Consider the following 14,869-nt stretch of genomic DNA (forward strand, 5'->3'; position numbering starts at 1 on the left):
CCAGTTCTTTGATGTTAGCCAGGTGCAGGCCATCGGATGATGGACGTTAACAAAAATACAAACCTAACCCTAAACCAAAGGCCAGCTTAACCTCCAAGTAAAAATAGAGCAAACTGCCATGGGCTAGAAATAATTATTTTCTGTCCCTTTTCAGGAGTGTTTAAATCTTTTCTCCACACCTCAGTGCTCTATTATCACTAATGCAGGACAGTGTTAATTCAATGCCATTTTTTACTGTTCATTGTCAGCTTCTCACTTTTCTCTCAGAGCAAAAATAGAGTGATTTCAGCCCCTCTCAACAGTATAGTGAGTTTTTTTGATCATGCAGATTTCTCTGTCTAGGTTGATTTCTTAAGCCCAACAGGGGCAATTGTGGATTTTAATATCCTGGGGAAGCTATGGTAGTTGATGTTGATAAAACTCAGGCTAATGATATGGTTGTTTATATAACACATACACAACATACACATCTATGAGAAGCTTCAAAAAGTTTATGCAAAATGTAATTTAAAGATAAGTTGGAGGTGGGCATTTGACCTAGCAGTTAAGATGCCTGAGTCTCATACTCAAGTGATTGGGTTTGAGTCCCAGCTCCAGCCTCTGAGCACAGCTACTGCAGACAGTGGTGATGGCTTAAGTAGGTGGATTCCTTTCAGTCATGTGGGAGACCTGGACTGAGTTCCTGGTCTTAGGCTTCAGCTGCCCCATCCCCCACCCCAGCCCTTGAAAGAATTTAAGGAGTGACCTGCCATTCCTGTGGTTGGGGCTGGGGAAAGAACAACAAATAAAGTTCTTACCTCCTACCTCCAAAAAAAAAAAAAAAAAAAAGAATTTAAGGAGTGATGGAAGCTCTCTCATTTATCTCTTTCTATGTGTGTGTGTCTGTCTCTGCCTCTCAAATATATTTTTTGAATTCTAAAAATGTCAATTTTTGTACAAAAATTTTGAAATCCATGCATAGTGTTTTTATAATATGCATTTTCTATGAACTTTTTTTTTTTTTTTGACAGGCAGAGTGGACAGTGAGAGAGAGAGACAGAAAAGTCTTCTTTTTTGCCATTGGTTCACCCTCCAATGGCTGCCACAGCTGGCACACTGATCAGATGGCAGGAGCCAGGTACTTCTCCTGGTCTCCCATGGGGTACAGGGCCAAGCACTTGGGCCATCCTCCACTGCACTCCCTGGCCACAGCAGAGAGCTGGCCTGGAAGAGGGGCAACTGGGAAGGAATCCGGCACCCTGACCAGGACTAGAACCCGGTGTGCCGGCGCCGCAAGGCGGAGGATTAGCCTATTGAGCTGCAGCACTGGCCACATTTTCTATGAACTTTTAAAGACTCTTCCTATGCAAAGATTTCAAACTTTTACATCAGAATAAGCTTATCTTTTAATTCTGTTTTCCATGGCTTAAAAAAATTATTTGAAGGGCAGAGTGCCAGAGAGAAGGGGAGGGATAAATAGAGAAAAATCTTCCATCCACTGATTTACTCATCAAATGCCCACAACCAGCAGGGTGAGGCCAGGAGTCAGGAACTCCATCCAGGTCTCCCACATGGGTGGTAGGAATCAAAGTACCTGGGCCATCTGCTGCTGTCTGCCGGATGCACTAACAGGGAGCTGGATCTGAAGTGCAGAGAAGCCAGGACATAAATTGGTATTCCAGTATGGGATGTGGACATTTCAAGCAGTGACCTAATTTGCTACACCGTAATGCCCAACCCTTCATGGACTTTCGGAAGTACTCTCATGTAAACTCACACATGCGTGTACATATACATATGTAGATATAAAGTTAAGATTTTGCTAGAAAATCCTTAAATTATGGTTTTAATAGTTTGTTCAGGTATTTACTTGTTTTTGTGGTCTCCTTTTTTTTTTAAGATTTATTTATTTTATTTGAAAGGCAGAGTTACACAGAGAGAGAAGGAGAGGCAGAGAGAGAGAGAGGTCTTCCTTCTGCTGGTTCACTCCCCAGTTGGCTGCAACAACCTGAGCTGCACCAATCCAAAGCCAGGAGCCTAGAGCCTCTTCCGGGTCTCCCACATGGGTGCAGGGGCCCAAGGACTTGGGCCATTTTCTACTGTTTTCCTAGGCCACAGCAGAGAGCTGGATCGGAAGTGGAGCATCTGGGTCTTGAACCAGTGCCCATATGGGATGCCAGCACTGTAGGTGGTGGTTTTACCCGCAACACCACAGTGCTGGCCCCTCCTTTCTTTTTCATAATATTTTTCACAAGCATTGATACCTAGTACATAATCAATCAAAGTTTGCTGACTGGATAAACAAAAATAAGTTTGAGATTGCTGGATTCTAAGGTTTTTTTTTCACATTTACATGAACTTACATCATTGAACTATAATTTAGTAAATATGGTAGCATGTTCTTATGACTTACTAGTGGTATAATCATGTATTTATAAAACGTATTTTTTATTTTTAAAGTTATTGTAGGGATCATGATCTGATCCCTAGGGTTTCTAAATTCAAGGAGCACAAGACTCTTAGATGCTAATACTTTTTAAATATACTTCAAACCTAGGAGAGAAGTATTAATCAGGAGAATAGGTTTCAACAAATGTTCTTTATTTCTGAAGTATTTAAATTGATCATGTTGAAGAAATTATGCACAATGCACTGTTTATTTTGGGTACTATTTTATTCTATCAAAGATCTTGTTGACTAGTCCATTGAATGTGTGTCTTTTTTTTTTTTTTTTTTTTTTTTAGTGCTATTTCTTTACAATCGAGTTTGGTCTTTGCAAGCAAGAAGGACAGCTGCGAGCATATGGAGCAGGACTACTTTCCTCCATTGGAGAGTTAAAGGTATGAAACTGTGAATGAAAACATCCTTCCCAAGCAAACTTGTTCAAGGTCATGGAAAATATCGATTGGTTTGAGCATTTCTACTCACAGATACCCCATAAATATTTAATAGAGTTTGGCACCTCAGTTATGGGTTCTGACCTAACTCTTAGCACCTCTGAAAATGGGTCATGCCTTTCTGAGTTTGTAGTGTGACTCAAATGGATGAGTGGCCATGTGCACAGATCAACAGGAATGAGAAATGTATGCCCAAGTGTTGGGTAACAAATAGATTTCTTCAGTATAGTGCTAGAAAGTGTGTATTTAGCTAGGAGGGATCCTACCCATTGAAATTTACTTGTGAGAGTGGTTTGGCTCCTCCAATTTCTGTTATCTCCATGGCTTTCATAGAGTCCCCAGAATCTACATGCTGAGAGGTTTTTGAGATTATTTTAGTTTCTTCAAAACTAATGTGCATAAAAATATTTGTGGACATATGCAGTTTGAAAAAACCAAGCTAAGTACATTGTCAGAGAGCTATTCAATACATGTACTGATGCTTAGATAATGCTATTTTTACCATAAAATATTATTTAATGATCATTTATTAAAGTCAAGAGCTGGGGAATTCTGATAATTTTAATATTCTGGTTGTTTAAGAATTGCTGTTTATACCAGTGGTACATAGCAAGTTTTTATGACGTTAGAATGCAATGTGATATATAATGTGATACACAATATACAATGTGACATACAGTCCAATGTGAAAGTGGTACTGCAAATAACTTAATTTTTCTTTGGTTGTTTAGACTAAGTTCAGGATTATTGACTATCCTAGAGTTTTTATTTTGAGCATTGATTTAGAATACACTTGAAAAATACATAATATACTTAAGAAATATACGGTTATTAGAACCTTTTGGTTCTTTGTATTATTGAAATATGTAATCTAATTGTAATTTTGTTGGAGCCTCTCATTTTACTGAGTCCTCTCATTCCATTCATTATTCATTCCCTAAAAATTTGGTTGAATGTTTACTATTTCCCACATACTGAGGATAAAAACACAGATAATTACAGTGACGAAGAAAGTAACTTAACAAAGACTTAAATAGGCTTTAGTATTTTGGGTGCTTTGTACATATTAACTTACTATTATCTCAACAGCTCAGTAAGGAATGTGATGTTATTATCATGGATAAGGCATAAAGACATTGTGGAACTTCCCTAGTATCACACAACTAGCAAGCGTTGGACTTGGGCAGTCTAGGCTTTACAATTTGAGGCTCAGCCAGTAGGCAATGATGTCTGGGATCCCTACTATCTTGCTAGTGCAAGAGATAAACAATCAGATAATATAAAAAGTGTGACAAATGTGTCTGGCACACACCAGAACGTGCCTGAGAAGGCTTCCTGATGAGGGACCTCCTGTCCAAATTGATTATTGAGGGATGGGAAGAGTGAATAAGAAAAGGGTGGGACACACAAATCAGTCATCCTAGTAGTATGTGTACCACCTGGATTCTAGCCAAAGCCTGGCCCATTGAGGGAACTACATAGACTCAGCATTGCTAGAATAGAGGATAATGTTCAACATAACAAAACCTTGATGTAATGAGTTAGTTTTTGCTAAGTTCTTAGCCAAAAAATCATTTGGGGGGCTAAGTCTACAGCAGTAGCATGTTGTCTATTTACATTCTTCTCAGATAGTTTATAAATCACACAAGAGACAAAAAAACACAAATTTTTCTCATGGCCTGAACTTTCGACAGGGTCTTCTGCTCTGGTTAATGAGCCATGGGTAGGCAGCATTCGGGTGAATCTGTTGGTTTGTTCCTATTGGTGCAGACAGAATCGTCTGGAAAAGGAAATCAGCCAGAAATATGTACACCAAAGGGCATTGTCCGCCATGCATCTTCTTGTTCTGGTCCATCACCTCCAGCCATTAGCATTCTTCCATTCTCAGGTTTCAACACTCCAACATCCCTAAGATTGCTACTTTGGACCATTTTTACACTTCGGAAATTCTTTCTATAGGAAATAGCCTCTGATTGTTCACAGAGAATACATAACTGAGATTCTTTCTTTAGTACCCTCACCTGCCCTGCTTCCTGCCTGACTCCTGTAAGACCCTCAAACCCTCTCACAGCTCTTCTGAATACTTCTGTCTGACTTAGTTGAATGAATAAAAGGTGGTCCTGGACCCATTTAGGGATTGCATTGTTAATAGCATTATTATTAACCCCTGTGTCAACATACTTACAGATTTGAATGCAGTTACTTTTTGCTGTAAAATATTTCCTGCAGTGCAACTGCAACCCAAAGGGAGGTCCCAGCTATATTGTTGGAAATTTTACTATTTTTTGTGATAGTAACTCACCTCCTCCTTTTGAAGATGACATATTCTAATATTGGTATTGTAGGAGGCTAAATTTTCCTGAGGCATGCATGTTCCTCTTCAGAGTTGACCAAGTACTTCCAAGGGATAGTTCTCTTGTGTGGGTGATAACTTTAAGTTTCCTCTCTTTCTTTTTTGACAATGCTTATTTTTATGTTTGAAGATAGAAACAAATATATGGACAAGCTTACAAAAGCTAACAAATCTGATTATCATAAAGACTATTTCTTTTTTTCCCTCAATCAAAGAGTTCTCTCTCTCTCTCTCTCTCTCTTTAATAATCTATTCTGTAGGGATCTTCAGGAATTCTAAAAGTGAGTTTTAGGGAGCTTTTCTGTTTGCCCCATAAGTTTGGAGAGTAGTTAATAATGAGCTAAGTCACCTTTAAAAACAGGCTGGTGGGGTTGCTATTTAACTCTGGTTATGACACCAGTTGGGACTTCTCTGGCACACATCAGAGTTCAATATTAGGCTGCAGCTCCTGAGTGCAGCTCCTGCTAATGCAGATCTGGGGAGGCAGAACTGATGGCTCAAGTAATGGGTTCCTGCCACACATTTGGGAAACTTGGATTAAGATCCTGGCTTATGGAATCTACTCAGCCAGGCTCTGACCATTGCAGGCATTTGAAAGTGAACTGGCAGATTAGATAGTCTCTCTCTCTCTCTGGCATACACACAGTATAAAAGGTTTAAAATTGGATACCTGATTGCTGCTTACCCACAATCTAGTATGTATCTTTCCTTTCACATTCTTTTTTTTTTAATCTATCCTAGAGTTGATCTAACTATATACCTATAGTTTTTTTTTTCATTTATTATTTGTTTACTTGTTCACTTACTATCCAACAAACACAAAATTGATTGGCCAAGATTTTGAAAAAATTTTGTATTTATGTAATGGAAATAAATTTCATGTATTTCATATATACAGTTTTAAGAGCATCATGACACTTTCCACCCTACCCTCCCTTCCTTGATCTCACCCTCCTCCCTTCCTTATTTTTCTTGTAATTTTACAATGACATATATTCAATTTACTTTATAATCACAAGCTTAACAATCTACTAAAGAATTCAACAAGTAGTAAGTAGAAAAAAACCATTGCTCCTCAAGAGTATAGACAAGGACTATAAACAATACTCAAATCTCAAAATGTCAATTTTACTCATAGGTGTTTATATTTTTTTGTACTCTGTGTATTAGTTAGTGGTCCAAGATTTTAAGGACCATGAAGTCCAGTAGGGAAATTCTAAGAAAGTGATGGAGATGGATCTTTTTGAACCCATCTCTCATGGAGAAGCAAGGATGAAATTTCTTCACATTAGATGGCAAGGAAATGATTGTTAATCACTGAATTGGATGAGTCTTAAAATGCTAATCCATCTAAAAACAAAAGGCAGTCTATATTTATTTTTCATGAGTAAAGATAAGATGTAGGTCTTTATTTCTTTAAGATCAGACATTAGATTAAAAAAAATTTAAATGACCATAGCACCTGTTCTCTGGTTATTGCTGGAATATTAACTATAAATGCAAGAATACATCAGAAAGTTTATGGAAAATGGAATTAAAAGATAAATTTATTTTAATGCAAAAATGTTCATGCCCATGCATCATTTTTTCATAATATGCATTTTCCATGAACATTTTGAAGACTTCTAATATATATGATTTCAAAAATATTTTGCACCAAAACAAACATCTTTAATTACAGTGAAGTACTTTTGTACATTTATTTTGCTTTTCAGGTTTGGACAAAGCTTATGGTTTAAAAAATTTTAATTATCATTTTTGGTCTTTAGTTTTAGAATGCCCTTGCATGATGAATTTATTGCATTGCCTTTTATATAGCTATTAATAAGCAATCTCAGAACAACTTGATACTTTTTTGGAGTCATTTGTCTTTCCTGCCACTTGCAGCAACTCTTGGGAGTGGCCCAAAGTACTTCTAGGTTGTAAAGAAGAGGGCCTGCATGCTCTCTGGCCTTAGCTGGTACGTCACTAGCGCAGTTTGAGGTCCTGCACCTTAACCTTGACCAGAGGCCCTTCTTGCCTTCCCCACTTCCCACCCTCTCGCCCCAGTCCCTGCCACCTTCTTTACATGGAAACAGCACTCTTAGTAGTACCAGAGCCAAAGCTGGTGAATTGGAAGCTGGATGCTGGCTTTTACCTTTACAAAGAGATAGTTTGAGCAGGGAGGTTGTTTCTTCACTTCTCTGCTTATTCATTAAAACTTTAGCATTGCTGATTTTAAAACAGTGTGATAAATCATTGCTCAATTTGGCAATAGGGCTATGGAAGCCACATTGTGCTTAGCAGGATAAGCATTGGAGGTTCAAAAACTAATTCAGAGACACAGAGATAATGCATGTGTATATATATAGAGCTATATATTGGTCATTATTCAGCATTATTCAGACATGGGAAGACATGATTGTGGTGTGAATGTGGGAGTGTCTGCCAATTCTTATTTAGCATCTAGGGCCCAAAGTACTCAGAAACCTGACTTCACACTTGAGGGTTTTTTTTTTTTTTTTTCCAACTTCAACCAGTCCTAATATAGAGAGTGAAGATCACAGGGTTTACATCAAGAATAGTTGAGATAACTATGTCATTGCAAAGAGAGGTGTCTGGAAGGGAGGAAAATTTTAAACTCATTAACCTAAGGCAGTCACCACCATTGCACCACTACTGTAGTCCAAGAGCTGGAAGCCTCATATCCATGACTCCTTTTGTCTGGGTTCCAGGCTCCTGAGGGAGAGGGACTGGACAATAGGGGGAAGATACGGCCAAATGCATATGCATACCAAGAAGCATCTCTAGACTGAATTAGAGATGATATCTAGGTATACTGAGAACTCATACCAAGCACTTTGCATGCATTTAATTTTGTAAAGATTTATTTATTTATTTGAAAGGCAGAGTTACAGAGGAAACACACACACACACACACACACACAGAGGAGAGATCAGCTCTTCCGTCTGCTGGTTCACTCTCCAAATGGCCATAACGACCTGGCTGGGCCAGGCCAAGGCTTGGAGCTAGGAGCTTCTTCCAGGTCTCCAACATGGATGCAAAGGCCCAAGGACTTAGGTCATTCTCTACTGCTTTTGCAGGCTTATTAGCAGGGAGCTGGATTGGAAGTGGAGCAGCTAAGATTTGAATTGGAGCCCACAGGGGATGCTGGCATTGCAGGCTGTGGCTTTAATGAATGTGCTGAGCCACAGTGACAGCCCTGTGCGCATTTAATTTTGACCCAAACCTTTCATTATATATTCTATTAGTGTTCCCATTTTCCAGATGAATACTGGGATGGGCTCATAGAAGTGAGGTATCTTGCCCAAGGTCATGTCATTAGGAATGGCTACAGCCAGACTTGAACCTCAATTCTTTATCTTAAATACCTTCACTGTTAGTCCCCTCAGAACATTTTCTATTAACAGTTGGGTTCTGAAAATTTTTTAATGCTGAGAAGAGATTTTTATATTCAAAAGACAGGAGTGACAAAGGAATTTTACCTTATGTACTAATACTAAGTCCAGTTGCTTGAATTTGGCCATTTGTGTGGGGAGAGGCAGGGAGGCCCAGGCCCCATGGGAAAGTCTGCTATGGTCAACTCATAGTGGTTGGGACTGGCGATGTAGTACAGTGGGTTAGGCTGCCAACTGCAATGTCAGGATCCTGTATAGGTGGTAGTTTGTGTCCCAGCTGCTCCACTTCTGACCCAGCTCTATGCTAATGTGCCTGGGAAAGCTGCAGAAGATGACTCAAGTATTTGGGCCCCTGTATCCACATGGGAGACACAAATGGAGGTTCAGGCTGCTAGTTTAGGCCTGATCTAGTCCCAGTCATTGCAACCATTTGGGGAGTGAACTAGTGAATGTAATCTCTTCTCTCTCTCTGTCTCTCCCTCTCTTTCCATAATTCTATCTTTCAAATACATAAATAAATCTTTAAAAAAACAATTCATGGGGCCGGCACTGTGGTGCAGTGGGTTAACACCATGGCCTGATGTGCCGGCATTCCATTAGGGCGCTGGTTCAAGACTTGGGTGCTCTACTTCCAATCCAGCTCTCTGCTGTGGCCTAGGAAAGCAGTAGACGATGGCCCAAGTCCTTGGGCCCCTGCACCTACGTGGAAGACCCGGAAGAAGCTCCTGGCTCCTGGCTTCAGATCGGCCCAGCTCCAGCCGTTGCAGCCAATTAGGGAGTGAACCAGTGTTTGGAAGACCTCTCTCTGTCTCTCTGCCTCTCCTCTCTCTCTGTGTGACTTTGACTTTCAAATCAAATACATAAATCTTTAAAAAACAATTCATAGTGGTTGAGGTAGAGGAGTAGAATAGTGGTTGATGATGTGAGTGCTGTGTATTTGCAGGTCCTATTAAAATTTTATTCCTAGGAGAGCCCTAGAATTCATGTAGATTAATCTTTCCATTTGTGAAAGAGGAAACTGCAGCCCGCCCTGGGGTGGTTTCATTCTAATGATGTTACACATCCAGCCTCCAGGACAGCTACATTTGACACCCAAGTCTCCGGATCCCCTGTCCTGTGCTCTTGTCTTTTGCAGGATGGGTAAATCCAAAATAGTCCTCTTTTAGAGAGAGTTCCTGTAAGAGAAGGTGACTCTTCAGCATTCCTGCCCCTTTAAAGAGGATTGCGAGTAGAAGACTGTCAGTCAGATTCTGTCACCATTACAAAGCTCCTCTCTGCTGGAAGGGCGGTTAATTCTTTCAGACTTCAGGGTATCAGATAGTTAACGCTTCAGGAAGGATTCGCTCCAGAGCTCCCTTGGGAGGTCAGATAGTTCGGGTCAGTGTTTACAGAAGGAATCCCTTCTGCTCCCCTTAACAGGTGGCTTTGAGCAAAACATGGATCAAAGTTGAAAGAAAAACTAGGCAGGGCTTCTCCACTGGATAGTGGACTTTGGAATCATAGGCGACATGGGTGCATGAACTCCATTTGGGTAGCAGGGACCCAAAAATCCTTGGACCATCGTCTGCTCTCTCCTAGGATACATTAGCAAGTAGCTGACATTCGCATTTGGTATTCTGACACAGGGTGCTGTGCTTAACTCTGCACCACAACGCCAGCCTCTATAATGTATTTTTGATATTTAAACAACCAACTTCCGGTTTTTCCATTGAATATTCTGTCAGGCAAATGTGGTTTGTATTGCCGAATGGTCTTTGCCCAATATTGTATGTTGTGAATACACTGACTTTTCATGAAGTCGAGTAGAGTACCCTGCCCTCTCTGGAACTTGTCCTGATCAACTTTAATCCCCTTTACCTGGTAAAATAACTGAAGAGGTCATCTGGATACACACTGGAATTGTCACAGGACAGTTTTTTCTAAAGCCCCATGATTTCAATATCTGCTGTTACACACACTCTGGAGGCATCCTCTGTAGAATGACTGCTAAGGTTGCTGATGTTCTATAGAAGCCTTGGAGACCCAAGCTTTTAAGTCTTATTTCTTTCCTGTGCTTGTCCTTGACCTGGTAAAAAGTGTTTGGCTCAGGGATGTCCCAGGGGAGCCATGGCTTAAATGTTCCTATAATATATTCTGCTGCCACTCTGTCCATGTCCCTGACTGTAGGGGTGAGAGAGTAGAAACATCAAGGACGCTGGGTCAGCCACTGTCTTCCTCCCGTCTGTGCTGATGGATGAGTGGGCAATGAGAGCCACGTACAACAGTTAAGCTACCCAGAGTGTATGGCTGCGAAGAAAGCAGCTTCTCACTTTGAAAGCCCCAGCCAGCCAGTAGGAAGCCAATTTGTTGCAGAGAAGCAACAGGTCTCATAACAGGACGTTTTGTTTCTTGAAACTGTGAAGCTGTTTTTAAAACGTGGACAGAGTTCTTGGTCATGTGGAACCCAAGTCCCCTGATGTTCGTGCCCTGTGTTGAATCTGGCATGGGTGCATTTGCAGGTATAATAACCTTCTGCTGATAATGAAGTTGTTCTGTGGGCCAACAACATATAAAAAAAATAAAAACAATAAATGAATGAATTCTGAGAAACCCGCTGCATTTGTTCTGTGATTTATACACACATTGATCTGGACAAAGGGGCTTTGTGGCAAAGCCTGTCACATGCAGGGTAGGGCCACCTGCCCTTCCTTAGATGTCAGTCCTTTGGTTCTCAGGTGTACTTTCAAAGTTAGGCCATCAGGGCCTTCTCCATGGAGGGCTGTACATCTTTCTACGCATTTTGAAATCGTTGGGGGAATGCGCCAAGAAGGTTGAATAAAAAAATGGTTTTCAGACTTTTTCCAGGAACCTCAGCCATTGAGAGATTGAGAAGATAGAAAAGTGCTGGATGCTGGCATTGAATGTGGCTTCAGAGGCACGTAGCTCCCACGTACAGTTAGCGTGTTGGAAATACTAGGAGGTTATGTGATTTGCCAAGAGTTCACAGTTAGATGGCAGCAACATCTGGATTAGAGCCTTGGTTTTCTCACTCTTAGTTCAAGGCAGTTTCTGTGACCCCCCCCCCCCCACTTTTTCTCTCTTCCTTCTAATTTATCCCTTAAATTAAGAAAAAGATTGAATCTGGAGGAATATTTCCCAAAATATAGATTACAAGCACTTATGTAAAAAACTACTTTAGATGCCTATAAAATACAGATTTGTGGATTCCTTCCGGAGTTACCAAATAAAATCAAGGCCTGGGTGTCTGCATTTTCATAACCTCCTCAATGATTCTTATGTATACTACATAGGACCATTAATCTGGGCCTATAAATAGTCAGGTAGCATGTGGCAGAAAATGATCACTGACGTTTAACATCACTGACTTTATCCTGAGAATACAGTCATTCATTATTTCTTGCTGTTCTTAGTGCCAGCCATGTAGTGAGCTGAACGGAGCTAATGATGGTTCCAAGAGTAATTATACCAGCTTTTCTGTTTCTCTATTGCCTGCTCCTGACATAGCTCTAGCTATTAATATTAGCTCCTTTCTCTGCCCCCCAACCTGGCAATATTTATCTGCTGTGTACTGCTTTGCTATACTTGGTGGAAGGTAAATGAATGCTTTGCAGGTATCCTCAAATATCCAGACCTACTCTAAACTTGTTGCTATACAGCACCTGGCCTCAAAATGTCTTGCAATGACGCCACAAATAGTTCCGTGAGAGCCCCAATTACCTTTCCACGCAGGTAATTATTGCTTCTGCCATTTAAGTGAAATTTCAGTACATTGCTTAGAGCAATAAATTTAGAAGCATATTTATGCTGTCCCTGCTTCTATTCATAACATAGATTACAAATTGCATTTCTGTTGGGGTACAGTTCTGAACTGTCCTTTGGTATGAAAATGGCTGATAATAAATAAAACAATAATACCCAAATCTCATCCCCCCTCCCTCCCCAGAACCTAAGAGACTTAATAAAGCAAAACAAATAAACAAAGACACCCCTCCTAATACCCAATTAATGCTGCACACAGGAGAGTTCTGTATCTCATGGCAAATTAGAAACTGAGCAATTCTGTAGAATTACGGAGCTATCAACTGTGTTGTGGCAACGTGATGTCATGGCACTTTGGAAGTTTCATTATGGAGTCTAACAGGTTTTGTGGTGTGTTTTGCAGCACGCTCTGTCTGACAAGGCGTGTGTGAAAGCCTTTGACCCAAAGACGACTTGCTTACAGGAATGCCTTATCACCACCTTCCAGGAAGCCTACTTTGTCTCAGAAAGTTTTGAAGAAGCCAAAGAAAAGATGAGGTAAACTTGCTTTTTCGTCCATCTACAGAAATTGGCCTTTTATTTTTCCGGCTCTGTTCCCTCCTTTATCTATCACTTGTACCAATGGGGGTTGATCAAATATCCTTCTATTTCTGTTTATTCTGCAGGGACTTTGCAAAGTCAATTACCCGTCCCTTCTCAGTGTACTTCAATCCCTACACACAGAGTATTGAAATTCTGAAAGACACCAGAAGTATTGAAAATGTGGTGCAGGATCTCCGCAGCGATTTGAACACAGTGTGTGATGCTTTAAACAAAATGAACCAATATCTGGGGATTTGATGTCTCATACCACTGTTGTTGCCTGCATGATCTTTTTGAAGCTTAGCAGCAAATTCAGTCAATGTCATATTACACCAATAGTGTTCTGTGTCATGGCTTGACTAGTAAGCATGCAATCCTGTATATCTATACCACTTGAAACTTACTGTGTTAATGTGTGAACACCATAAGGAACCCCACCACAGATAACCACTCATTGTATGAAAGTTTGTAAATGTTTCAATGTCTTAAATGGATGTGATATTCTTGCATAGTGCCCTTAACCAAACTGCAACTCTTTCAAACCTGTAACAAATGGCCCTCTTATGATTCTAGCTTATGACCTTTTCTTCCTTGGATCTGAGCCTTTCCTCTGTATTCATTAGATAAAATGGAAATAGCAATGAAGCTGTTTCTATTTTTAATAGTATCAGTGTTTTCACAGCATTATTTGAGATAAACGCAGACTTGTAGGAAACCTTGCTTCACATTTACAGAAGACTCAGCATTCTGCTTCAAAAACCATCGTGGTAACACTAGAGTTGGAATGACTTTTAGGTTCAGTATTTATACAATACAAGAAAACAGAAGTTTTTACTAATGGAATGTATAGGTTGCATTGACCTTGTAAAAACTGAATTTTGGCCGACTTCTTTAATCATTTTGGAAGATAATGCTTCCAGAGAGAATGTTAGAAGGACTAAATACTGGAGAATAAATACTGGGACTCTGAATTTTAAGCTGAAATAAAGTCAATTATTATTTCAAGTGTTTAACGTTTCTCTGGTCAGAGGACAGTTAAATCATAAGGCTAAAAAGTGCATCTTTGATCTCAAAGGTATGGCAATTGGATCACAAAGAAATTAAGTGATTTTCCCACAGTTGTGTACTTGTGCACCAACATTCTCAGTCCATTATGTTTTCCTTTTGGGTTGCCAAGAAGTTCTACATGATATATATTTGTGTGTGTGTGTGTGTGTGTGTGTTTATGTGTAATTGGATAACAGAAATTAGTGCCTATCAATATAATGTTTATCATTTAATAGGATTTGGTTCTCAGTCAAGGGTTGCCAATGGTACATATGTGGTTGCCCTCTCTGTTCCAAAGCAAGCCAGAACTGAGGGAGGTTGCCTACTTTCTAAAGTTTGGGTAACTTTAGGCAAACACTAGTGACAGATCACACATTTCTTATGGCTTTTGTGGTAACAAAGAAGATTAGGTTATTAAATGAACAAGTAACTTGCTGAATGAGTGAATGAATATCATCTTTGGACTGCCTCACCGAACACAACAGCTGTTCTCCTGATTCTGCTTTTGAGAGTATAGAGTATTGGACGGAGAAAGGAGAGGACAAGAAAAAGCAGAGAAGAAAAAGATGACAAAATGTCTTTTAAGTTAGCAATCCTAAAATATTTACGTGACCAATTTCCAAGGATGTCCTTTTAATAGAAATTACATGTGGTTTCAAAACAATTCATACTCTCATAGAGGGTCCACTATGTCAGGTATCTTTGGACTCAATGTTTTCAGCAGGAACATGAAAAAGAGTTAAAGTACATTTCACAGAGAAGCCAAATTCCAGTGAAAATTCAGAGATTTGAATTTTGGTTGTCTCAACTATTGAGGATTTTTCATTTCTGAAGCATTCTCCAGACAATGCAG

At 39.9% G+C, this 14,869-nt stretch overlaps 1 protein-coding gene across 2 annotated transcripts in view; it reads left to right on the forward strand.

The window, feature by feature from the left end:
* The window catches only part of TPH2 (tryptophan hydroxylase 2), a 127,583-nt gene extending 113,609 nt beyond the window's left edge, over window positions 1-13,974 (forward strand). For both annotated transcript variants that reach the window (XM_070052640.1, XM_002711336.5), the window contains 3 exons: window positions 2,724-2,819; window positions 12,791-12,924; window positions 13,053-13,974. In XM_070052640.1, the coding sequence (XP_069908741.1) occupies window positions 2,724-2,819; window positions 12,791-12,924; window positions 13,053-13,227 (405 nt within the window). In that variant the 3' untranslated portion in view covers window positions 13,228-13,974. The remainder of the gene's footprint in view (window positions 1-2,723; window positions 2,820-12,790; window positions 12,925-13,052) is intronic.
* Window positions 13,975-14,869: the final 895 nt, after the last annotated feature.

The sequence above is a fragment of the Oryctolagus cuniculus genome, chromosome 11 (genome assembly GCF_964237555.1).
Source record: "Oryctolagus cuniculus chromosome 11, mOryCun1.1, whole genome shotgun sequence".
NCBI classification, from domain to species: domain Eukaryota; kingdom Metazoa; phylum Chordata; class Mammalia; order Lagomorpha; family Leporidae; genus Oryctolagus; species Oryctolagus cuniculus.